Source organism: Podarcis raffonei, chromosome 3 (genome assembly GCF_027172205.1).
Source record: "Podarcis raffonei isolate rPodRaf1 chromosome 3, rPodRaf1.pri, whole genome shotgun sequence".
NCBI lineage: Eukaryota > Metazoa > Chordata > Lepidosauria > Squamata > Lacertidae > Podarcis > Podarcis raffonei.
Window position 1 is genome coordinate 1398119 of NC_070604.1, and position 24132 is coordinate 1422250.

At 44.0% G+C, this 24132-nt stretch overlaps 1 protein-coding gene across 1 annotated transcript in view; it reads left to right on the top strand.

The window, feature by feature from the left end:
- TNFRSF21 (TNF receptor superfamily member 21) overlaps positions 1 to 24132 on the top strand; it is a 43894-nt gene that overhangs the window by 18077 nt on the left and 1685 nt on the right. The window contains exons 4-5 of the mRNA XM_053380291.1: positions 5841 to 6106; positions 23235 to 23448. Of these exons, the coding sequence (XP_053236266.1) occupies positions 5841 to 6106; positions 23235 to 23448 (480 nt within the window). The remainder of the gene's footprint in view (positions 1 to 5840; positions 6107 to 23234; positions 23449 to 24132) is intronic.

Below are 24132 nucleotides of genomic sequence, written 5' to 3' on the forward strand. Positions count from 1 at the left end.
GCACCTCCAGCAGAATTTAGATTTTGTTTTATACATTTTAAATATTTTGCGTGGTGTTAAATACCATCTATAAAACATCTTTAACAAAATTTCCTTTATCGTCTCACAAGCTGCAAATCTCCAATTCTCTTTCCATAATTTCCCCCATGATGATAACTGAATAGCCCATAATTTCCCCCATGATGATAATCATTACCTCTTTTACTTGTTCATCCTTCACCTCCCACTCTAGTAAAGTTTCATACATTTTTGAGATTACCTTTGGCCTATTTTGTAACAATTCTTTGTCCTATATTCGAATTTCTCTTGCAAAACCTTTTTTGTTATCTGTTCTGAACACTTCCGAACAGTGTTCTGATGGTGGTACTGAATCCACCCTGTTTGGTGATGTTTTACTTCCTCATATTTTTTCAGTTTCAATTTGTTATCTTTTTCTTCTAGTAATTAATTTGCCCCTTCTAGGCAACTATGCAAGTTGAGCCCTGAAGGAGAAAGCTGGACTGGGCAGGGCTGACAGGGGGCAATGAGGTAGGGTGTTCATGAGCAGGGGGACAGAGGGCATCTTTCCCAAGCACCCCCCCAAAAAAGAGGGGGGGACTGAAGCCAGCACAGGAAAGGAGGATGGAATCATGGAAATTAAATGGAAAAGAAAACAGGGAGGGTTTAGATAAAGGAGGAAATTAATTGGAGCATATGTGATTATTATTATTTTTTAAGATCCATAACCTTGGTTTAGTTGATCCATAAGCCTATAATCTCATGGAAAGTAGTAGCATAGAAAATGTTTATATCCTACAAAATGATCATTTTAATATTTTTTCCCAAGTAAATACCACCCAGTCTAATGAGACTTAGTTCACATACGTAAAAATGAAAGTTGGGATTTGTGACTTTGCCAACTGCTGCGATTTGGGGATAAGGGGAAAGCCGATCTGCAATATCTGTTCAATGAGAATGGCAGTCTGCAAATACTCAAAACTACCATATTTTTCGCCCTATAGGACGCACTTTTTCCCCTCCAAAAATGAAGGGGAAATCTGGGTGCCTCCTATGGGGCGAATGCAGGCTTTCGCTGAAGCTTGGAGAGCGAGAGGGGTCGATGCGTACCGACCCCTCTCGCTCTCCAGGCTTCAGGAAGACACCCGCAGCCTGCTTCCCATAGCGCTAGGCGCGCTGAAAGCACAGCGTCCAGGAACACATCCGCAGCCTAGGCAACCCTGCGGGAGTTCCCGCAGGGCTGTCTAGGCTGCGGATAGCAGCCTGTCGCCCGGTGCGAGGGGCGCCCTGAAGCAGAGCGCCCCGCGCGCCGGACAGACATCCGCAGCGTGGGGAGCCCTGCAGGAGGTTTTCTTTTAAAATAATATTTATTAAAGTTTTAAAGGTTACAGAAAGAAAAAGTAAAAAACACAATTTTAAACAAAAACAATACAACACATCACAATAAAGAAGAAAAAAGGATGAAAAAAAGAAAGAAAAAACAGAAAAATAAAATCCATTAAATTTTTTTTAAAAAAACAAAGAAAAAATACAGCGAATCTTCCCATAACTTATCTTTCATTAGCTTATTTCCTTGACCTCCTCACACCTCCCTTTTTTGTATTCTAGTTCGATTATCTGTTTCAGCAAATCCTTTCCATCTTTTGAAATTTTTGTCCTGTAATTTATCTTAATATAATGTAACTTTACTTTCCCTCCTTTCACCAATTAACAGTCAGTTTTTCCCAAATCCTTTATAACATTTCTGCTAAAGCCATATAACATCATTCCAACATTCTTCTAACATTCATTAATTTTACAATGTTTCTGTAAATAGTCTTTAAATTTCTTCCAATCTTCCTCTGCCGACTCTTCTCCCTGGTCACGGATTCTGCCAGTCATTTCTGCCAATCCCATAAAGTCAATCAACTTCATCTGCCATTCTTCCCGGGTGGGTAGATCTTGTGTCTTCCAGTACTTTGCAATAAGTATTCTTGCTGTGGTTGTGGCATACATAAAGAAAGTTCTATCCTTCTTTGGCACCAATTGGCTGACCATGCCCAGGAGAAAGGCCTCCGGTTTCTTCAGAAAGGTATATTTAAATACCTTTTTCATTTCATTATAGATCATCTCCCAGAAAGTCTTAATCCTTGGGCATGTCCACCAAAGGTGAAAGAATGTACCTTCAGTCTCTTTACATTTCCAACATTTATTATCGGGCAAATGGTAGATTTTTGCAAGCTTGACTGGTGTCATGTACCACCTGTAGATCATTTTCATTATATTCTCTCTTAAGGCATTGCATGCCGTGAACTTCATACCTGTGGTCCATAACTGTTCCCAGTCAGCCATCATAATATTATGTCCAACATCTTGTGCCCATTTAATCATAGCAGATTTCACCGATTCATCCTGAGTATTCCATTTCAACAGCGAGTTATACATTCTTGACAAGTTCTTAATTTTAGGATCTAGCAGTTCTGTTTCCAATTTTGATTTTTCCACCTGGAAGCCAATTTTTTTGTCCAAGTTATATGCCTCCATTATCTGGTAATAATGAAGCCAATCTCGCACTCTATTTTTTAATTTTTCAAAACTCTGCAGTTTTAATCTGTCTCCCTCTTGTTCCAAAATTTCCCAATATTTCGGCCATTTGGCCTCCATATTGAGCTTTTTCTGAGCCTTCGCTTCCATTGGTGACAACCACCTTGGGGTTTTATTTTCAAGCAAGTATTTTCTTATCCAAACATTGAACAGTGCTTTTCTGACAATATGGTTTTTGAACGCTTTATGTGCTTTAACCTTGTCATACCACAGATATGCATGCCACCCAACTACATTGTTAAAGCCTTCTAAATCCAGCACGTCAGTGTTTTCAAGAAGCATCCATTCTCTCAGCCAGCAAAAAGCGGCTGATTCATAATAAATTTTTAAGTCTGGCAGGGCAAATCCACCTCTTTCTTTAGCATCAGTTAATATCTTAAATTTTATTCTAGGCTTCTTGTCCTGCCAGACAAATCTAGAGATATCTCTCTGCCACTTCTTGAAACACTCCATTTTATCCAAAATTTGCAATGTTTGAAACAAAAACAGCATCCTTGGCAATACATTCATTTTTATCACAGCGATTCGGCCTAACAATGATAGCTTCAGGTTTGACCATATTTCTAAATCCTTTTTCACTTCCATCCAACATTTTTCATAGTTATCCTTAAATAAATTCACATTCTTAGCGGTCATGTTAACCCCTAGGAGTTCCCCGCAGGGCTCCCCACAGTGCGGATAGCAGCCTGCAGCCTGGGGCACCCTGAAGCAGAGCACCCCTCGCACCGGACAGACATCCACAGTGTGGGGAGCCCTGCAGGAGTTCCCCGCAGGGCTCCCCACGGTGCGGATAGCAGCCCGGCACCCGGGGCACCCTGAAGCAGAGCGCCCCTCGCGCCGGGCAGACAACGGCCAGCCCCACAAGCTCGGGGGACAGCAGGGAGGCGCAGTGCCGTCATCCCACTGTTCCTCGATCTGGTTCGGTTTCCCCGACCTGGTTTTGGGGGGGAAATAAAGGGGGGGAAATTTCCTTTATTTCCCCCCCAAAAAACTAGGTGCGTCCTATGGGACGAAAAATACGGTAGTTTGCAGCTTTAAATTGCCTTTGTCCTGCTCCCCTTGCCCCCCTCTCAGTCCTCCTCACAAGCTCTTCCAGGTGATTTTTGTTAAGGATGTGGTGTTGTTTTCTGTCCATGTTTGGGTTATTGTGTGCTGAGCCTAGTTAGCTTTTTGTTAGAGAAAGGCACTCCACGCATGTTCAGAGGTACTGGCTTGAGTTGGGCTGGTGTTAGACTCTGTAGTGCGGAAGTCTCAAGCTTGTTGAAAGCCTAACGTAATATAGTGAATAAGAGCAATTATTTATCAGCTGGCATTCCCCCTGCTTCAAGTCTCAGCACTATCATGAACTCACAAGGTGACTTGAGGCAGGCCACAGTCTTACACCCCCTTGATGTGACAGTCTGCCTAACTTTCCAAAGTATTGTAAAGATTGCTGTGATATATATTCCAGGGAGTTGTTAGACTGCGGAGAAAACAATCATTTTAAGGAGTAGTAGATTTATTGTGGCATAAGTTTATGGACTGGAGCTCACTGCATGCATCTGTGAGTACTCTGTACTACAAAATGTCATGCTGCAATAAAGCTGTTTGTTTTCCAATGTCAGAAGATTCTTGCAGTCGGTGGAATTCAGTGAGTTTGGCAAGAGTTCCCTTAAGAGATTCTTTCAAAACTGTTAAGGGAACTCTTCTCGAACCCACTGAATTCCACTGATGGTAGCAGATTGGCAGGGCGAATGGAGGTGGATCACCCCCACTTGATAGAGGCACTGACAAACGCAGCATTCCTCAGATCCAAAGATCTTCCAAAGGACCGCTGCAATGTCCTACAGGGGCAGTGGGAGGGCAGCCCCCCTGCGGCATGAACAAGGCTGTCTGCCTGAGGAAGGGAAGACTGATGAGCCAGAAGAGGCTCTAATGGCCTGTTGGCTTGCTTGATCAAGAACTCCATTCTGAAACTGCAGATGGGCTTTCTGTGCAGCCAGTTTGCAATGGGGGCACATTTCACAGCTGTGTTCTGAGAGACTTGCAGCCAAAATGCCTTATCATGCTGGAACTTCAGCTCATATGTTGCGTTTGTATTTTTCATCTCTTCATCAGTACTAAACAAGGTACCTGGTCCCTGAGTTTTGTTTTAAAGCTGCTCTTTGAATAGAAAGGTCACTGCTTGCAATAAAAGGAAAGTTTTATTTCCTTATACTAGTGAGTTGGCTGTGCAGTCTCTCAGAATTTGGCATCAGCATAAATGCCAGAGTAATTCTGAAATACATTTGAGTTGTAACCAAGTGTTGAAGGTGGAAAGGAAATCATGGCTATCATCTTCAGTCCTCCTCAATTTAATATATATCTTGATCTTTCAGCTTCAAATTCTTCTATGTGGTGCATGGCTTCCATGCTCCTGGTGGCAACAAACAAGTCTCCTTGTCCTTTGCTCCATTGCCAACGGGAAGCAGAAGCAGAAGACAATTGGCTGGCAGCCTTTGGCAATGAAGACAAATTAAAGGAGCCCTCCCACCACTTAGAGCATATGGGAAAGGGATGTTGAGGCCCAAAGTAAGCTGGATCCACAGGTTGCAAGAGGTATTTTCCTCATGTTCTCTCCTCTGGAACTTCACATAGAGGGAAATGGGGAAAGGTGCCTTCTGGATGTCTGTAGAGCCCTGAGGTTCTGTATGGATAGATAAGTGAGACAGTTTCTACTAAGCTTTCTCCAGAGGTGGTCCAGGTCATCCATCCTTTTCAAATCCCAAAACTCTTCCTATTATTATCTTTTCAGTCATGGGGGAATGTTGCTCCCCATGGGCCCAACTCACCACTGCCAGACTCCAGTGGATAGAACTTGGGGTTCTAGTAAAAAACAAAGTAGATCCTGAAAGTCCAAAGTCTGCCCATCTCTGCAGTATGGGAATTGCAGAAGCACAAGCAACAATACCCATTTTTTAAAACCCTTCAAGTTTAGGTGAACCAAAGTGGCATTGCCATAACTGCATGAGGCAATGATCAGGGCTACTCATAGGATCCCCAACGTGGCACATTTTTGGAGGACTTAAGGTGGCACCCTCAACTATTAAGAAAGCCAGAGCTTTGGTGTTGGCCTCTCAGTGAACCTTCTGGTTCAGAAAAAATATTAAACAGTAGACTACAAAAAAGCTTTTGAAATACCGCTGTGAGGGACCTTGTTGCTTGGTCCGAATATGCAACGATGACCCCTGGGAATACTAAGCGAAATTCAATTTTCTTTTGGTTTATCACCTGTCAAACAGGCATTGACATTCTGAAGCTGGTGGCAGCCCAAGTTGGAAGCCAGTGGAAGGAGATCTACCAGTTCCTGTGCAATGCAAGCGAGCGGGAGGTGGCTGCTTTCACCAGCAGCTATTCTGCAGACCACGAGAGGGCCTATGCAGCTTTACAGCACTGGACCATCAGGGGCTCTGAAGCCAGCCTTGCCCAGCTGATCAGTGCTCTCCGTCAGCACCGGCGCACGGATGTGGTGGAGAAGATCAGGGGCTTAATGGAAGACACGACACAGGTAAGATACACATGTAATGCTTGGCTCTGTTAGCTCGCGCCCAGCACAATCCTGACCATCTCAGCTCAGAGGTAAGACCTATTGGATTCAATGGGACTTACTTTCAGGTAAGTGGAATTAGAGCTGCAGCATTAGTGAATTAAGGCTCAGTCCCTGCTGCTGATTTTGAGACCTACAAACAGGATAGCCCTTTGTAGGGTTTAACTACCTTCATAGCACCATAGACTTGTAGAACTGGAAGGAAGACTGGTGGTCATCTGGTCCGGTCCCCTGCAATGCAGGAATCTTAACTCATATCTTTACATTCCTGGCAAAATGTTGCCAGTTTCTTATGGCCTGAAAGATTTTCCTCAACGATCTGATGGAGCTCCACTTTTTGTGTACCATGAATTCATGGGACCTGGAGGAGATCACACTTCCCGTTTTGAGAGGTGGCTGTGCCGATAGACAATAACGGAACCCTTGTGTTCTATCCCCCCTAGGACCAGACCTTCGCCTCCTTCAGGCATCCTGGTATTGGTTACAGGTGTCAAGCAGGAATTGTACAGCAAAATACAGGGAGCTAGCAGAAGAATTCCCCTTGTTTCCTTGTTCCTTGTTCCTTTCACTCCATGCTTCTGTAAGCAGTTGGAAGCCCTGAAATGACACTAGTACCTACCAGTTAAGCAGTGCATAATGTACCGTAGTTTTCGCTCTATAAGACGCACCAGACCACAAGACGCACCTAGTTTTTGGAGGAGGAAAACAAGAAGAAAAAATTCTGAATCTCAGAAGCCAGAACAGCAAGAGGGATCACCGTGCAGTGAAAGCAGCAATCCCTCTTGCTGTTCTGGCTTCTGGGATAGCTGTGCAGCCTGCATTCGCTCCATAAGACGCACACACATTTCCCCTTACTTTTTAGGAGGGAAAAAGTGAGTCTTATAGACTATATGGAAATGGCTGAGATGACTGGCAGAATCTGAGACCAGGGAGAAGAGTTGGTGGAAGAAGATTGGAGGAAATTAAAAATTTATTTACAGAAGCATTGTAAAATGTATGAATGCTGATGACATTGAAATAAAATTAAGGGGTTCTAGTAATTAAGAGACAAAAATTTGAAATTATAAATTTGGGAGGTAAAATATACAAGGATAAAGTAGTAGGATACGAATTTGCTGAACTAATTGTTAAAAAGGGATATAAAAAAGGGAGGCGAGAGGAAGTCAGGAAAATAAGCTAATTGAAGATGAATAATTAGAAAAGAGTGATTTGTGTTTTTTTTTATTCTATTTTTTGTGTGTCAATTGTTCTTTTTCCCCCCTTGTTAAATGTTTGTATCTTATGTATTGTGAAAGTTTGTATTGTTGTGTTTTATATTTTCTCTGTGTTTTTATTGTTCTTTTTTTCTATTGTTAAACTTAATAAAATATTATATTAAAAAAGTGAGTCTTATAGAGCAAAAAATACGGTAGTTTAAAGTTGCTTTCTGAAACAATTGGCCAGTGTCAATCCTATAGTTAAGCAGCAAAGTGGGACTTTACCACTATCTTCCAGCAATCTCTCAGTGTTATGGAGATCCTGATTATACCACAGAGAGTGCACCATTTCATAATGCCAAGTCAGCAGCAGGTGATTTTCTACACATTTGTTTAAATCAGGTTTGCCTCTGCCTTTTATTTTTAAACTGTATTATACTTTTCCAAGCACGTTTCTGAGCACAATTCAAAGTGTTGGTGCTGACCTTTAAAGCCCTAAATGGCCTGGGTCCTGTATACCTGAAGGAGCTTCTCCACCCTCCTTGTTCAGCCCAGACACTGAGGTCCAGCTCCAAGGGCCTTCTGGCGGTTCCCTCACTGCAAGAAGCCAAGTTACAGGAAACCAGGCAGAGGGCCTTCTCGGTGGTGGCTCCCGCCCTGTGAAATGCCCTCCCATCAGATGTCAAGGAAATAAGCAACTATCTTACTTTTAAAAGACATCTGAAGGCTGCCCTGTTTAGGGAAGTTTTTAATGTTTAATGCTGTATTGTGTTTTTAACATTCAGCTGGGAGCCGCCCAACTGATGGGCGGGGTATAAATAATATATTATTTATCATTATTTTTATTATTATTACTTATGGGCATTCATGTTTCCTTTTTGCTGGAAATCTTCTCTCTGAAGAAAGACCTGACTAACGCAATATGTGGGTTGTTGGTCCAAAGCCAGAGGCTTTTCTGACAACATTGAGCTTTTGTTCTTGTTCCTGTTTTCCCTAGTAAATATACTTTGCAGTAGATCATGGTGTATCAAAAAGTTTTGTGTGTTATTGTGTTCCTTTCAGTGGGGCAGTTTTTTTACGAACAGGGTGCTGCATGAGTGACTCCTCAAGTCTGTTTTGTGTTATCTGAAATTTGCTCTCCTAGGCTTCGTTCTTGTGGGTGCAAGATTCTCAGCTGTAACCTGAGCAGAGTCATCTGTGCACCAAGCTTGGCTTCTGATTCATTGTTTTAAATAATGAATACCTTTGTCTCACCATGTTATGCGCTGCAGTTCCTGTTCTAATTTTAAGCGGCAGAAAGCTAAGCATTTTTCTCTAACCTCTTCTTAACTATGCCACATACAGCTGTTGTCTCTGTGTTCGGTGCTAGATGAGTTCTTGCATCAAATATTTGTGTCTAAAAGCTTAATGCAACATCACCCTACCTAAAATCATGTCATGAATATGATTCTTTGTCTGTTATGTTTCTGTGGGAACTCAAAGGAACTGCAGGATGTGGTAGTGGGTGCAGACTTCAACTTGTATCTTAAGAATTCATTCCTTCGTTCATTCAAAGCTTCACAGAACAGCTTACATATCAATATGATGAACAAAGACCCTGCCCTCAGGCTGGCAGTGTGAAAAGACCTAGACACACGAGGAAAATGGACTGTCTTGTGAGGTGCTGGGCTCTCCTACCTTGGAGGTGTTTAAGCAGAGGTTGGTTGGCCATCTGTGAGGGAGGGATGCTTTGGCTGAGATTCCTGCATTGCAGAGGGTTGGACTAGATGACCCTCACGGTCTCCTCCAACTATGTCCCTTCTATGACAAAGGAATGGGGTGAAGTGTAAAGCAAGTAAATTCAGACAACAAATTCCTACTGCTTCTTCTTAGAAAAACCATATGGATTTGAAACAGGTGGATCACAGTTCGAAGCACAGGGCTTGTTGGGCTTTGCAAGGGAGCCAGAGGTTGAAACGTACCCTTACAAGGTGTGGTCTTGGTCTTGGCTTTCATAGGCTTTTCTGGTTGCAAATGTACATTTTCAGTGGGTGATATCCAGCCAAGTCATAGTCTGAGTACTTAAAGTAATTCACTTAAGTCCATTGATTTCAATGGGCTTACTGTGAACATGGCTGACATTGACTATTGCTCAATGCCTCACCCATGCCCGATGAAGTCTCCAAAGTGAAAGGAATACAGTGGTACCTCGGGTTAAGAACTGAATTCGTTCCGGAGGTCCGTTCTCAACCTGAAACCGTTTTTAACCTGAGGTACCACTTTAGTTAATGGGGCCTCCCACTGCCGTCACACGATTTCTGTTCTCATCCTGAAGCGTTTGTAACCCGAGGTTCCACTGTAGTTTCCATGGGGCGGATGGTGGGGCTTCAGTGCCTTGTGTGTAATTAATTCCTTGGCTCATCCCTATGACTACCGGAAAGAGAATAAATGAGGTAAAATGAGGAAGTGTGTAGATTTGCCCAATTCAAGCCAGTTGCAGAATTTGGTTACTTGGTGCAGAAGTTTGATAACAGTTTTGCATACAGTCTTGGAGGTGACAGAAAATCAGTCCTGGGTTGTTGTGTTTAGTATTCTGTTAGTATCCATTCCTGCTCCAGTAGGATATCCGATAAGAAGTCATCATCGTCTGATTGTCCCAGTGCAAAATCCTGGACACTGTTCATTTGAGTCCTCTGGTGTGGCATGTTTAAAAACCACTCTGTGCAGTACATGGGGACAGGAGAAACTGCCTTTTGCTGAGCTCGGCTGCTGGTTCATCTCTCTCAATACTGGGCTGGCATCAGCTCTCCGGGGTTTCAGAGGGGATAATCCCAGCCCTGCCAAGAGGGACCTTCTTCTGCATGCCGAGCAGGTGCTCTGCTGCTGAGCTACAGCCCGTCCTTCTCCATAGCAGCCGTTTGTCCAAGAACATCAAGTGTGTACAGGACTGACTGACTCTTTGGCAGAAAGCCAGCGGTGTTTCATAACAGCCTCCTAGTGTTTTGCTTACAGTACATGTACAGTCAGCAGATTTACATGACATTTTTCCTGCATAAATTGGGCTTCTAAAAACTATTATTGCATGAATGCCATAAAACTGAAGGAAAGGAAAGCAGTCCCCTTGAGTGCATCTGGCTGGCTAGGTGGCTCTTTGTGTTCCCAGACCCTTGTCCCCATCGCCAGGATACTGTAAGTTGTTAGGGGTTCAAATAGACTAATAATCCCTAATTCTTCCCCTCCCTTTTTAACTGACACTCTCAATGTTTCATAAGTCCTGGAATATTGGTACTGTCAGGCTGTTCAGGTTCTTGTTTGCAAACTAATACGCTTCTGTGTATATGGGAGGAGGGGGAAAGGGCCCTAAGTATGCAGAAATGACTGACTTGTTTTGGGTGGTTTTGCTTTGCTTTGCTTCCCAACCAACGAAGTTTGGTATTAAAGGTAAAGGGACCCCTGACCATTAGGTCCAGTCGTGGACGACTCTGGGGTTGCGGCACTCATCTCACTTTACTGACCGAGGGAGCCGGCATACAGCTTCCGGGTCATGTGGCCAGCATGACTAAGCCACTTCTGGCGAACCAGAGCAGCGCACGGAAATGCCGTTTACCTTCCCGCTGAAGTGGTACCTATTTATCTACTTGCACTTTGTGCTTTCAAACTGCTAGGTCGGCAGGAGCAGGGACCAAGCAACGGGAGCTCACCCCGTCATGGGGATTCGAACTGCCGACCTTCTGATCGGCAAGCCCTAGGCTCAGTGGTTTAACCCACAGCGCCAGCTGCATCCCTATGGATGCTTGCAACAAAATGCTGCAGTGTGACAAATCCCCCAACAGGAATGCTCCTGTTCAAGCTGCGACCAGTCAAGAGCATTATGGGGGCTTCCCTGCGCCCCACAATTCTGAAAGCTTTCATTCTGTGTCAGAGGGTTTCAACTTTCTTGGGTCCATGGCTCACTTGACCAACGACCTTCTTTCTGCGGGACCCCCGTGGGGTTCAGGAGCCCAGTTAGGTCACCCCTTGCCTGCAGCACTGGCAGCCCCTCACTCTTTTTCAAACACCCTTCCTTGTGGAGTGTTCCCTCAGCCTCCTCTCCTCTCACCTCTCCTTGGGATTCTTTTGGGCAGCCACTGCTGCCGCCCCGAATCTCTTGAGGTGCCTCCCAGAGGAGCCTGTAGCCAAGGCTGCTGCAGCATGCAGCTGTGGAAGCCTTTGGGAGGCAGAGAAGCAAGAGGCATCAGAGGAGGGAGGGAAGGAAGGAAACAGGGCCAGAGGGCCGTGTTGCCCAAGGCACCCCTAACCATCATGCAAGGCACCCCCAGGTGCCACTGCACAGGGGTTGAAAACCACTGTTCTATGTGATATAACATGTGGAAACCACCAACAGGGGTACACAGGAACCGGGCCACCAACCAGCAGCAAACTCCGACTCCTGAAGACTTGTTGTTGTTGTTGTTTGGTCGTTTAGTCGTGTCCGACTCTTCGTGACCCCCTGGACCAGAGCAGGCCAGGCACTCCTGTCTTCCACTGTCTCCCGCAGTTTGGTCAAACTCATGTTCATAGCTTCGAGAACAGTGTCCCACCATCTCGTCCTCTGTCGTCCCCTTCTCTTTGTGCCTCCATCTTTCCCAACATCAGGGTCTTTTCCAGGGAGTCTTCTCTTCTCATGAGGTGGCCAAAGTATTGGAGCCTCAGCTTCACGATCTGTCCTTCCAGTGAGCACTCAGGGCTGATTTCCTGAAGAATGGATAGGTTTGATCTTCTTGCAGTCCATGGGACTCTCAAGAGTCTCCTCCAGCACCAGAATTCAAAAGCATCAATTCTTCGACAATCAGCCTTCTTTATGGTCCAGCTCTCACTTCCATACATCACTACTGGAAAAACCATGGCTTTAACTATACGGACCTTTGTTGGCAAGGTGATGTCTCTGCTTTTTAAGATGCTGTCTAGGTTTGCCATCGCCTTTCTCCCAAGGAGCAGGCATCTTTTAATTTCGTGACTGCTGTCACCATCTGCAGTGATCATGGAGGCCAAGAAAGTAAAATCTCTCCCTGTCTCCATTTCTTCCCCTTCTATTTGCCAGGAGGTGATGGGACCAGTGGCCATGATCTTCATTTTTTTGATGTTGAGCTTCAGACCATATTTTGCGCTCTCCTCTTTCACCCTCATTGAAAGGTTCTTTAATTCCTCCTCACTTTCTGCCATCAAGGTTGTGTCATTTGCATATCTGAGGTTGTTGATATTTCTTCCGGCGATCTTAATTCCGGCTTGGGATTCATCCAGCCCAGCCTTTCACATGATGAATTCTGCATATAAGCAGGGAGACAATATACAGCCTTGTCATACTCCTTTCCCAATTTTGAACCAATCAGTTGTTCCATATCCAGTTCTAACTGTAGCTTCTTGTCCCTCATAGAGATTTCTCAGGAGACAGATGAGGTGATCAGGCACTCCCATTTCTTAAAGAACTTGCCATAGTTAGCTGTGGTCGACACAGTCAAAGGCTTTTGCATAGTCAATGAAGCAGAAGTAGATGTCTTTCTGGAACTCTCTAGCTTTCTCCATAATCCAGCGCATGTTTGCAATTTGGTCTCTGGCTCCTCTGCCCCTTCAAAATCCAGCTTGCACTTCTGGGAGTTCTCGGTCCACATACTGCTTGAGCCTTCCTTGTAGAATTTTAAGTATAACCTTGCTAGCATGTGAAATGAGTGCAATTGTGCGGTAGTTGGAGCATTCTTTGGCACTGCCCTTCTTTGGGATTGGGATGTAGACTGCTCTTCTCCAATCCTCTGGCCACTGCTGAGTTTTCCAAACTTGCTGGCATACTGAGTGTAGCACCTTAACAGCATCATCTTTTAAAATTTTAAATAGTTCAGCTGGAATACCTTCACTTCCACTGGCCTTGTTATTTGCAGTGCTTTCTAAGGCCCATTTGACTTCACTCTCCAGGATGTCTGGCTCAAGGTCAGCAACCACACTAACTGGGGTGTACGAGACATCCATTTCTTTCTGGTATAGTTCCTCTGTGTATTCTTGCCACCTCTTCTTGATGTCTTCTGCTTCTGTTAGCTCCTTTCCACTTTTGTCTTTTATTATGGTAATCTTTGTACAAAATGTTCCTTTTATATCTCCAATTTTCTTGAACAGATCTCTGGTTTTTCCCATTCTATTGTTTTCCTCTATTTCTTTGCATTGCTCATTTAAGAAGGCCTTATTGTCTCTCCTTGCTATTTTTTGGAAATCTGCATTCAATTTTACTAGACTTTTTATTTTTACTAGCCTGCTAAAAAGGCTAGTCTCTTGTAGTTCGGGAGAGGAAGGGAGGCCTTCCTCTGTGCTGGCCATAAATATAATGTCAAGGCCCCCTGAAACCTGGAACCCATCCTGAAGGTTGGTCACAAGAAACTGAAATATGTATCTGGACCTCTTGTTCATTTTTCCTTGTTGCTTTCCCTGCAGAAGGGTATCCTGGCCATTTGGTTGATAGAAGTCCAGAAAAATTGGTGGAACTCTTTATGTGATGATGCATGTGCTGGCAAAGCATGTTTGTGTTGGCAAAATAGTTATGCCCCTAAAAATTTGCAGCACAGTTTTATTTATCTTAGCAATGGCAGAGTTAAGAATGTTCTCCAGTCTCCCCATAAAATGAGTGGGAACTAAGTGTACTCCATTTTTGCCAGATTATGCTTAGTTCCTTTCCTTTGTACATTCTGTGTCCTAAACAGACACACTAGGATGTCACACTAGGAGAATCCCTTTAGGTAATTAATATCATACTACCTTCTAAAGGAAGTGGTGCAATGATCAGAAGAGAAAGGAAGTGGTGCAATGATCAGAAGAGAGCCGGCTAAGTAGGAGAACAAGATGCCCGAGAAAATATAAGTTTCCAAGCAGTAGCAAAAAATTGGACATGTTTTTCTTAGGCAGCTGTGACAGCTGGGAAGTTGGAAGGGTTTTTTTTACAGCTCTGCATTCATCAATTACCAGCAGCGCAAGTTGTGGCTTATGCTAGAAAGTAATGGAATTGGGTCGTTAATCTCTTTAGTAAGCTGTACTTAAGTCTTTTCAGTCACTTCCACACACATCTTAATAGCTTCAGGGAAGTACAGCAAGGTCTTTCCTTTGTAAGCTCACCACGAAAAGTGAACCCATGGAAGGTGTCCCTTTGGTTATGATAACTTCAGACGCTTGCAAATATGTCTTTCACAGTATTTCTCCAGTTCAAGCAGTAGCATCAGCTTAGTGGGAAAATGCCAGTTTATTTTATTTTATTTTATTTTTTAAAAGATATTTATTGAAATTTTCAAAAAAATAAAAACAAAACATAAAAGGAAAAAAAACAATTAGACACACATACAATTTACATTTCTTACTGTCAATGACCAATTTCCTTGACTTCCCCACACCTCCCCTTCTTGTATTCCAGTTCCAATTTTTAGCTCAGCAAGTTCTTGTCCCCAAACTTTGCCTTATTTTCTCTAAATCATTTTAGTTAACCAATTTTAACTTATAAACCTCAATCTTTATACATCAATACTTATTCTTCAAAATCTTTTTCTAGATTCACCCCATCAATTTAATTAACCAATTTTAACTTATAAACCTCAATCTTTATACGTCAATACTTATTCTTAAAAGTCTTTTTCTAAGGTCGGCCCCAATTCCCTTCCCCGAAATCCCCATTTTTATGTTAGTGGCAAAACCAAATTAATTAAAACAGAATATAGTTATACACCCTTTGGATTCCCAAAGCCCCACCACCCCCTTTCCCGGTTTCGAACCCCAACAAAAAGTCCATCAGTCCATCTGCAGTCAGCCTGGCGACCTCACGTCCGAGGCTCTCAATTCTCTCTCAATTCCTCTCTGCCGGTTTTTTTGATAGTCCTTTATATTAAACTCCGAATCTCGAAGGAGCTCTGTCCCAATAAGGTCCATGTTTCTTCCAGCCAGGCCTCCGTATTTAAAAATGGAGCCAAAATCTTGTTTCCTACTTCTCTTAAGTCCAAATGTCCCAAAAGCTCCAGTTTCCACTTTAGCCAAGTTTGTATTCCATAGGTCTTCAGATCTCCACATAGGGAGATCTCTCCATTCTCCATTCTTCAATTCAAACCAAATTTTCATCATCCTGATCTTATTTTCCTTTATATCCATCTTAACCGGCCTCTGGGGAAAATGCCAGTTTATTTTATTCCATTTTCCATGAAAGCAATTTCCCCCACATCTTCCTTAGTCAAGGAATTTGCATCTTCTCTGTCTCAAGCACTGGTGGCGCTCAGACTGCAAGGCTGGGACGCAAGCATTCCAGTTCATACATCTTGATTTGAAGGCTCCAGGTGTTAGGGAATAAAGACATATATCCAGTGACTTTGGCACTTGTGCACTTCATTGGCCTCGCTGCCTTGCTATTCTGTGCTCCCACACTCAGAATTCCTAGATCTACTCCGCTCCATTTAAATTTTATCTTCATCCCAAAGGGAGATTTGTTCCAAACCAGACCCTCATTTCTGCTCTGAGTAAAATTTAGTTGTGTGGACACTGGTTTTAGAGGACAGCATAAAGTGGGCAAAATCAAAACCTGGTAGAATGGAGGGCGTGATTGTTGTGGAATTTGGCCTCAAGTGTCAGTGCAAAGGCGCCTGTTTTTGCGCCATTTTTGCAATTTTCGTGTTCTTTTAGGACCACTTTTGCTGCTTTTAAGGCCCACTTCTGCATGTGTGTGCAGTTGTGTGTGCCTTGAACTCACGTAAATGGCAACTTGCCTGTACCAGTTTCTGGGAGTCACAGCTGGAGAGAATGCTGTTGTGCTTCTGTGCATCTCATAGGTAGCTGGTTGGCCACTGTGAAAACAGGAAGCTGGGGGTTAGATGGGCCCCTCCCTTAATCCATCACATTTGTTCAATGTCCTTATCTACAAGAAATATTCAGCTAAGAAGGTGGCAGTTGTCTAAGCTGGGCAAAGCATGTTGCAGTCTCCATTGAGCTTGATGAACGTATAACAATAAAAACTGAATGGATCAGTAATACCCGCAAATGATTATTGGTCATTAAAATTGTCCAGAAATCTAAGTCTTAAAAAAATAAAAAGAAAGGTATTACTCTGGCAAATATGGAGCACTTTCCCTTTTATTTTTCAGTGTTATTGGAACCCAGAGAATTCCTGCTTAGGACGCAAAGTATCCTTCTATAACACAGCTGGCCCAATCCACATTTGTATGGCCTGGCTGTAGAAAAATGTTCCTTCAAGGACAAAGTGCTTTTCAGATTTGAGGTGCATTTTACAATGAGCACAGTTGCACTGGCTCTTCAGATAGCATCTCCAGCCAGGCTTGTTCTCAGAGGCATCGATGATGCAATGTAGGTTAAAGCAGGATTAGCCTTCTAGACTTCTGTGAAATCTGGATCGCCAAAGGCAGCACAACCTCACAAGTAGCCCCCCCCCCCTCTCTCTCTGTGTGTGTGTGTGTGTGTGTGTGTCTGTCAGTGGTTCTGGTGGGATTTAGCAGCTAGCAGGTGCAGTTTCGGATAGCTGTAATGCAAAGTGACTGTTTCTGGAAACTTAAACTATACACTATCTTCTTGAGCTTGCCCTATTAGGAAAGGGAAGGGAATTTAGTTGAGGACAAATGCAGTTTTGGAAAAGACTCAAGAAATTATGCAAAGAGATTCTCTTTTGCAGAAAATGTTCAATTGTAGTCTATTTCCATGAAAAGTCAATTTTTACAAATGCACAAGACAATGAATTGAAGCAATCATGTGAAACTGGGACATTTCAAAGTCTTGTGGCATCCGAATGACTTAACACATTTGTCGCAGCAGAAGCTTCCCGAACTGCAGTCCGCTTCATCAAATCACGAAGTTTTAGCATGTGTATATACAGGTGAAACTTGGAAAATTAGAATATAATGGGAAAGTTCATTTATTTCAGTAATTCAACTTAAAAGGTGAAACTAATATATGAGATAGACTCATGACATGCAAAGCGAGATATGTCAAGCCTTTATTTGTTATAATTGTGATGATCATGGCGTACAGCTGATGAAAACCCCAAATTAACAATCTCAGAAAATTAGAATATTAAATGAAATCAGCAAAACAAGGGCTGCAAATAGAGCAATATTGGACGTCTGAGAAGTAGAAGCATGCATATGTACTCAGTACTTGGTTTGGGCCCCTTTTGCATCAATTACTGTGCTGTGACATGGATGCTATCAGCCTGTGGCACTGCTGAGGTGTTATGGAAGACTTCTTCAATAGCTTCAATAGCAGCCTTCAGCTCTTCTGCTTTCTTGGTCTCATGTCTCTCATCTTTCTCTTAGCAATGCCCCATAGATTCTCTATGGGGTTCAGGTCAGGCGGGTTTGCTGGCCAATCAAGCACAGTAATCCCATGGGCATCGAACCAGGTTTTGGTACTTTTGGCAGTGTGGGCAGGTGCCAAAGTCCTGCTGGAAAATGAAGTCAGCGTCTCCATAAAGCTCGTCTGTGGAAGGAAGCACATAGTGCTCCAAAATCTCCTGGTAGACGGCTGCGTTGACCCTGGACTTCATGAAGCACAGGCTGATAGCATCCATGCCACGCTGCATTGAGGCAGTAATTGATGCAAAAGGGGCCCAAACCAAGTACTGAGTACATATGCATGCTTCTACTTCTCAGACGTCCAATATTGCTCTATTTGCAGCCCTTGTTTTGCTGATTTCATTTAATATTCTAATTTTCTGAGATTGTTAATTTGGGGTTTTCATCAGCTGTATGCCATGATCATCACAATTATAACAAATAAAGGCTTGACATATCTCGCTTTGCATGTCATGAGTCTATCTCATATATTAGTTTCATCTTTTAAGTTGAATTACTGAAATAAATGAACTTTTCCATGATATTCTAATTTTCCAAGTTTCACCTGTAGACATGATGGTGTGAGCGGGGAATTGTAAATAGCAGGGTCTTGGAAATTGTTGAACCTTTCTTTTTTTAAAACACCCACATGTAATATTTCTGTGAGATTTGTCTGCATTACAAACCACGGTTTAGTATGCATCTGATCTGGGCCATAGTCACCTTGGCTACTGGGCAAGCTGGCTGTAGTTGTTATGCAGGTGCTATAATTAATACAACACTTTCCATTTACACAGCTCTTTATCTCACCTGGCCACAACCTTGTAAGGTAGGCCAGCAGGATTACCATGTGGACTGAGGCTGAAAGAATAGTGACTGGCCCAAGACCATCTACAGTGGTGCCTCGCAAGACGAAATTAATCCGTTCCGCGAGTCTCTTCGTCTTGCGTTTTTTCGTCTTGCGAAGCATGGCTATTAGCGGCTTAGCAGCTATTAACAGCTTAGCGGCTTTAAGAAAAAGGAAACAAACTCGCAAGAACTCGCAAGACATTTCGTCTTGCGAAGCAAGCCCATAGGGAAAATCGTCTTGCGAAGCGACGCAAAAACCGAAAAACCCTTTCGTCTTGCGCGTTTTCCGTTTTGCGAGGCATTCGTCTTGCGGGGCACCACTGTACTGGGTTTGTGACAAATGCGAGATTTGAATGGAAGCGAGTTGAGTCCTGCTTGATCGTTTCACTTCCCCAGCTCTGCATGTGGTTGGAAATTTGAGCTTCTAATCTGCTCTTTGGCTACAGAATCCACCCACCTCTGGTGAAAATAAAGGAAGGGGTCAAGTATGCCCCTGGGAGAAATTCTGGCAGACTAGACACCTACCATTTTGATGTTGGCGCTGATAAGGAAAAGTTCTGGGGTGAGAGACTACTCAACAGCCCAGCTTGTCGGCGTACAAGTCCCCCACGGGTCCATGCGGTCAGTAAAAGAGGGAAATTCTAGCCAAACAGTGGTCAGTAGATCATGATCTTTATTGTTGCTCAGCAGGTCCCCACAGGAGTAAGGAACCCCGAGCATGGGGCAACATTGACTTTTAAAACTTCCGACAATATCCCAGAATACAGTTCATACAGCATCATTGATACATCATCTTTACATCACTGACATGTCACAAAAGGGGAGGGGTCGACAGAGGTTGAACTAGTTCAACCTTGGCAAACATGTCCAGACGAGACCTTGGTACAAGATTAGCAAAGGCAAAACATGTCCAGGCGCCTCTCATGGGTTTGTTTTTGTTCGCATTTTTTATTATGTGTTTTGTGTTTTTTATCTCGTATTTTTTACGTTGTGAACTGCCCTGAGATCTATGGATAAAGGGTGGTGTACAAATTTAATAAATACATAAATAAAAATATTTTTAAAAGACAGGATTTTAGCAGAGAATTGCATGACTGGGATCTGACTGTTTAGCCTGAAGGCTGCCTAGAAGGAGACACACAGAGTCTGGAGAGTCGTGGTGGATTATACTGGGTTCATGGAGATATTTTATTAGCAGTCATGGGAGCTAATTGCCTTGAGTAACTGAGGGTAACAGTATCTGCTCTCCTGGGCGTCCTCTTCTGTCCTCCTATGACCCCTTTTCATTTCCCGTTTCCTTCTGTATCTCCCTTCCCTGCCAGTGCCAGCTGCTCCTGACGCAGGCCCAGTCAGCCGCATTGCACAGAGGCAGCCCTTTCTTTGGGAAGGACCAAGAAGCTCTGGGGCCCAGATGCTCCATGCTGCAATTTAGGGAAGCCACGGGGCTGAGAAGCAGTTTAGGAACCTGCTTCTGGGCCCAGTGGAGATTGGGCCGACTGCTTGAACGAACGGCTCAGAATGTGTTTTTATTGCCGTTAAACCTTCTCAGTTTAACAGCAATGACTTCTGTATATTGATGATGCCGACTGTGGAATATTTACTCATTTTGCGTCTCGTGTTTGGGCCATGTATTGAGGCCTTTTTACTGGTGGTTAGCAATATTAATCTCTTTTGACTTAAACTGCCAGGAATGCCACAGCTACGAATGTTGGGTTGATCAAAAAAGTAGCAAGCTATCTCTAGTTAGCAAAGCAGTAAGCATTTGGATGTTTGCGAGACCTAGCACCCTTGACGGAATGCTTGTGAGCTGGAGGGAGGCAAGCAAGTCCTGTGCTCACCTTGGTCCAAAATAAAAAAAATTCCGTCCAGTAGCACCTTAGAGACCAACTAAGTTTGTTATTGGTATGAGCTTTCGTGTGCATGCACACTTCTTCAGATACACAAAAGCTCATACCAATAACAAACTTAGTTGGTCTCTAAGGTGCTACTGGACGGAATTTTTTTATTTTGTTTCGACTACGGCAGACCAACACAGCTACCTACCTGTAACTAGAACTATGGAAGGCATCACCTTGGTCCAGTGAGTCCCACCACTGAAAGGCCCTTCTGCTGACCCTGGGGAATGGAACGGAGGCGGGCAGATACTCCCTGAGCCCAAGTAGAGCAGAGTTTTCTCCTGGGGATGCAACCCGGGGCTCAAATGTCATTCTCCCCAGTGGAAATGACGTGGATAAGGTTAATTTCCACCTGGGGCTCTGTGACTCGTGGTCCTGGCAGGAAAAGGCGCTCCACCAGTATCTGCTGAGGAGACCTGCTGCTCTCTTCCCTGCCCCGTGGCAGTTCCTGGAGCTTAGGGAAGGGACAGGCAGCAGAATACAGTGGTACCTTGGGTTACAAACACCTCAGGTTACAGACTCCGCTAACCCAGAAATAGTACCTCGGGTTAAGAACTTTGCTTCAGGATGAGAACAGAAATCATGCTCCAGCGGCAGTGGGAGGCCCCATTAGCTAAAGTGGTGCCTCAGGTTAAAAACGGTTTCAGGTTGAGAACGGACCTCCGGAACGAATTAAGTTTGTAACCAGAGGTACCACTGTACTGGGCTTTGGGAGCAGTCCTTGAACTTTGTGTGACTGTTTCGTTTGAACACTGGCAAATAAATGGACCCTTTTGGGCCGAGCAGTTCAGTTGCTTGTGCGTTCCTATTTCCAGCGAGGAAGGCAGTAGCTATTTGGCGGAAATGCATTTTTAAGGCTTTGATCATGATTGAGCCTGAGCAAGTGGCTTTTCTTCTTGCTTTAATACAATTCTAATTCCTATTAATTCTCTTTCCTTGCCATATTCAAATATATGTACAGGCTGTAGCTCAGAAGCAAAGCACATATCTGATGCCGACATCCATTGTCCCCAACACCTTCCATTAAAAACATCTCTGGTTGCATGGCTGGAGGTAACATGCGGCCGCAGGAACATTTTAGCTTCTGCCTTTGGCATTGTCTCTGAGCATGTCTTCTCTCTCACACAGTGTTCTGTATTCTGTAACACGTAAAGACATTGTAGCCTAGCACCTTCTTTAGCATGCTAATTTCCTACCCACAAAGGGAATTTCCAATAGGATGAGCCCCTCCTGCGATCTGGTCCACCTCATTCTGCTGCCTCCTAGCCTCCATTACGTGTGCTCAAGCACAAAACCATGCACAAGGGCGCTCATTCAGAGGGGGAAGAAGAGAAGAGGACGGAGCTACCAATCATCTAAGCTACCAAATATCAAAGCCCAAACAGCTGCTGTGTAGGAAACTTGTTTCTGCTTCTCTATTTTTGCATGTGGAACCTGCACGTGCTCAGCTGAGTTCACTTGAGTTTTAAGACATTTTTACATGAATGCTGCTTTGTTCAAATTGAGAATTGAATTGGCTAGCTGAGCACTCTGTGTGTGCATGTGTTTATTCTCCTTTTGTTCTTGGGAACCCTCCTCCCCCCTTTAAAGCAAGGCTCTGTGGGTGAGTCAGCGTTCAGCCCCGGCTGCAATAGACGTGCTCTTGATGTCAGAGCATTCGGCAGGATGCTGGCATGCACAGAGGGTCCTAAGAGGCTCTTTGTCCATCTAGTGGTTAAATAATTCAGTTTTGCTTACACCCCCCCCCACTTTTACTGTGTCCACTTCTTTAAAAATTCACTTAAAAGTATATTACTTTAAAAGCCCCATTGGACGTTCAGGTTCCAAAAGAACATTCTCAAACCGGAAAATCACTTCTGGGTTTACAGTGTTCGGGAACCAAAATGTCCGAGTTCCAGGGCGTTTGACAACCAAGGTACGACTGTATCTTCTTGGGGAAAGGGCAGCCTCTTCTTACTATTCAACACAGGCACTTTTGTGCAAGTTACTGATGCCTCAAAGCCATTTATTAGTTTTAGTGTTTAACGGAAACCCAAATGAGTAACTGTACATTCAAAAGTAATTGTTATAAACTACTATAAGATGGCATGCAGTTTCATAGTGCAATGAAACCAGAGCTTTTGCCCTCCTGAAGAGGGTCAAGCAACTGCCTCAGGCAGCAGCAACAGACAAGGCAACAGGAAGGGAGCTTCAGAAAGCAGAGGGTTGTCTGTTGCTCCCTCCCCTAGTCTGGCGAAGTGGCAAGAAGCCCTTGCAGAGTCCGGCCCCGAGCCCCTCACCCCGCATGCTCAGCAGGGAAGCTTTGCAAGGGGTTCTCCTTAAGGTTGTTCCACCCAGCTGTGAAAGTTAGACCGTGGGGTGCAGAGAATGACCTGGCCCACCAGCCCAGAAGGGTTCTCCACTCCTGCTCAAAACCAGCATTTATTGGCCTGTGATTTTAAACCTGAGTGAGAGAGAACCTGCACTGACTCATCTTGTGTGTGTGCTCTGAAGTCAGCCCTGTTGCTGCAACTGCTTCATCATGAGGATCAATCATTGCATTTTTCTGCCCCTGAATGAACAACAACACACACCCCCCAAAAAAGGTACAGGAAAGATTGGCAATGTCCTGCTCCTTTTATTGCCCCCACACTCAGTTGTGGAGTGGAGAATTTCTTTAGCTAATAAGCTTTTCATGTTAATGCCGAATAATTCTCTGCAAGCAGGTTGTTTTAAGTTCTCCTAGAAGTGGATTGGCTGATGGTTCTTCTCAGCCCTGCAGGGTGTGACCTCTTGCACTGCAGAGATGCAATACTGCTGACTCCTCATGTCCGATGCATTTTGCGTCCTTGTCTTTCAGCTTGAAGTTGACAAATCGGCTCTTCCTGCAAATCCTGCTCCTCTAAGTCCTAGCCCAGCTCCAAAGCCAGATGCAGCCATTATCCCCGTGGACCCATCTCCCTTGGAGAAGAACAAGTGCTTTTTTGTGGATGAGTCAGAACCGCTTCTGCGTTGTGATTCAACCTCCAGTGGCTGCTCTGCTCTGAGCCGAACAGGCTCCTTTATTACCAAAGGTACTGAATTTTGCCAGTCTGAAATCTCATCTCATGCTTTAGTGTTTTTTGTCAGACTTCAAAGTAAATGGAACAACAGTAACATATTAGGAATGCAGACTTAGATTTTGTTGCCCAAAATACAGCAGTGTGTGTTTCTAAACATTCCTTTTGATGATTATCACCCATACAGCAAGTTATCTACAAAGAAGTTATCTACAAAGCAGCTTTGTTGTTGATTTTATGCCATGCCAAACATTTTAAAATAACTGCAATTGTTAGTTCCATTTTTTCCTGTCATTGCTCAAGGTGCTAAGGGAACATACACAATTCCCTCCCACTACTTTATCCTAACAAACCTGTATGGCCCAGGTGGGTCATCTGGGGTACCATTTTCCATAAGCCAGGCAAGAGGATGCTGAGCTACCATGATAGAGGGGTTTGGAAGAACCTTAGCCCAAAAATGCTGGAATCTGAGCTGATAGGAAAACAGGATAGAAATAAGAAGCCCAGGGTATTGCAAACAGGCCCTTAAGTGGGCAGGAAGTGGATTCCACATGAACCAGATATGGATGGATTAATGAGCAGCATTTGCATAGCAAGTTTAGGGATGGGGTGGGCTGATTTGCTGCAAGAATGCAGATTTCCCTGTTGGGTTGGATCCAGACTTACAGAGCAGTGCAAACCCTTGTTATTCCAGGCTGG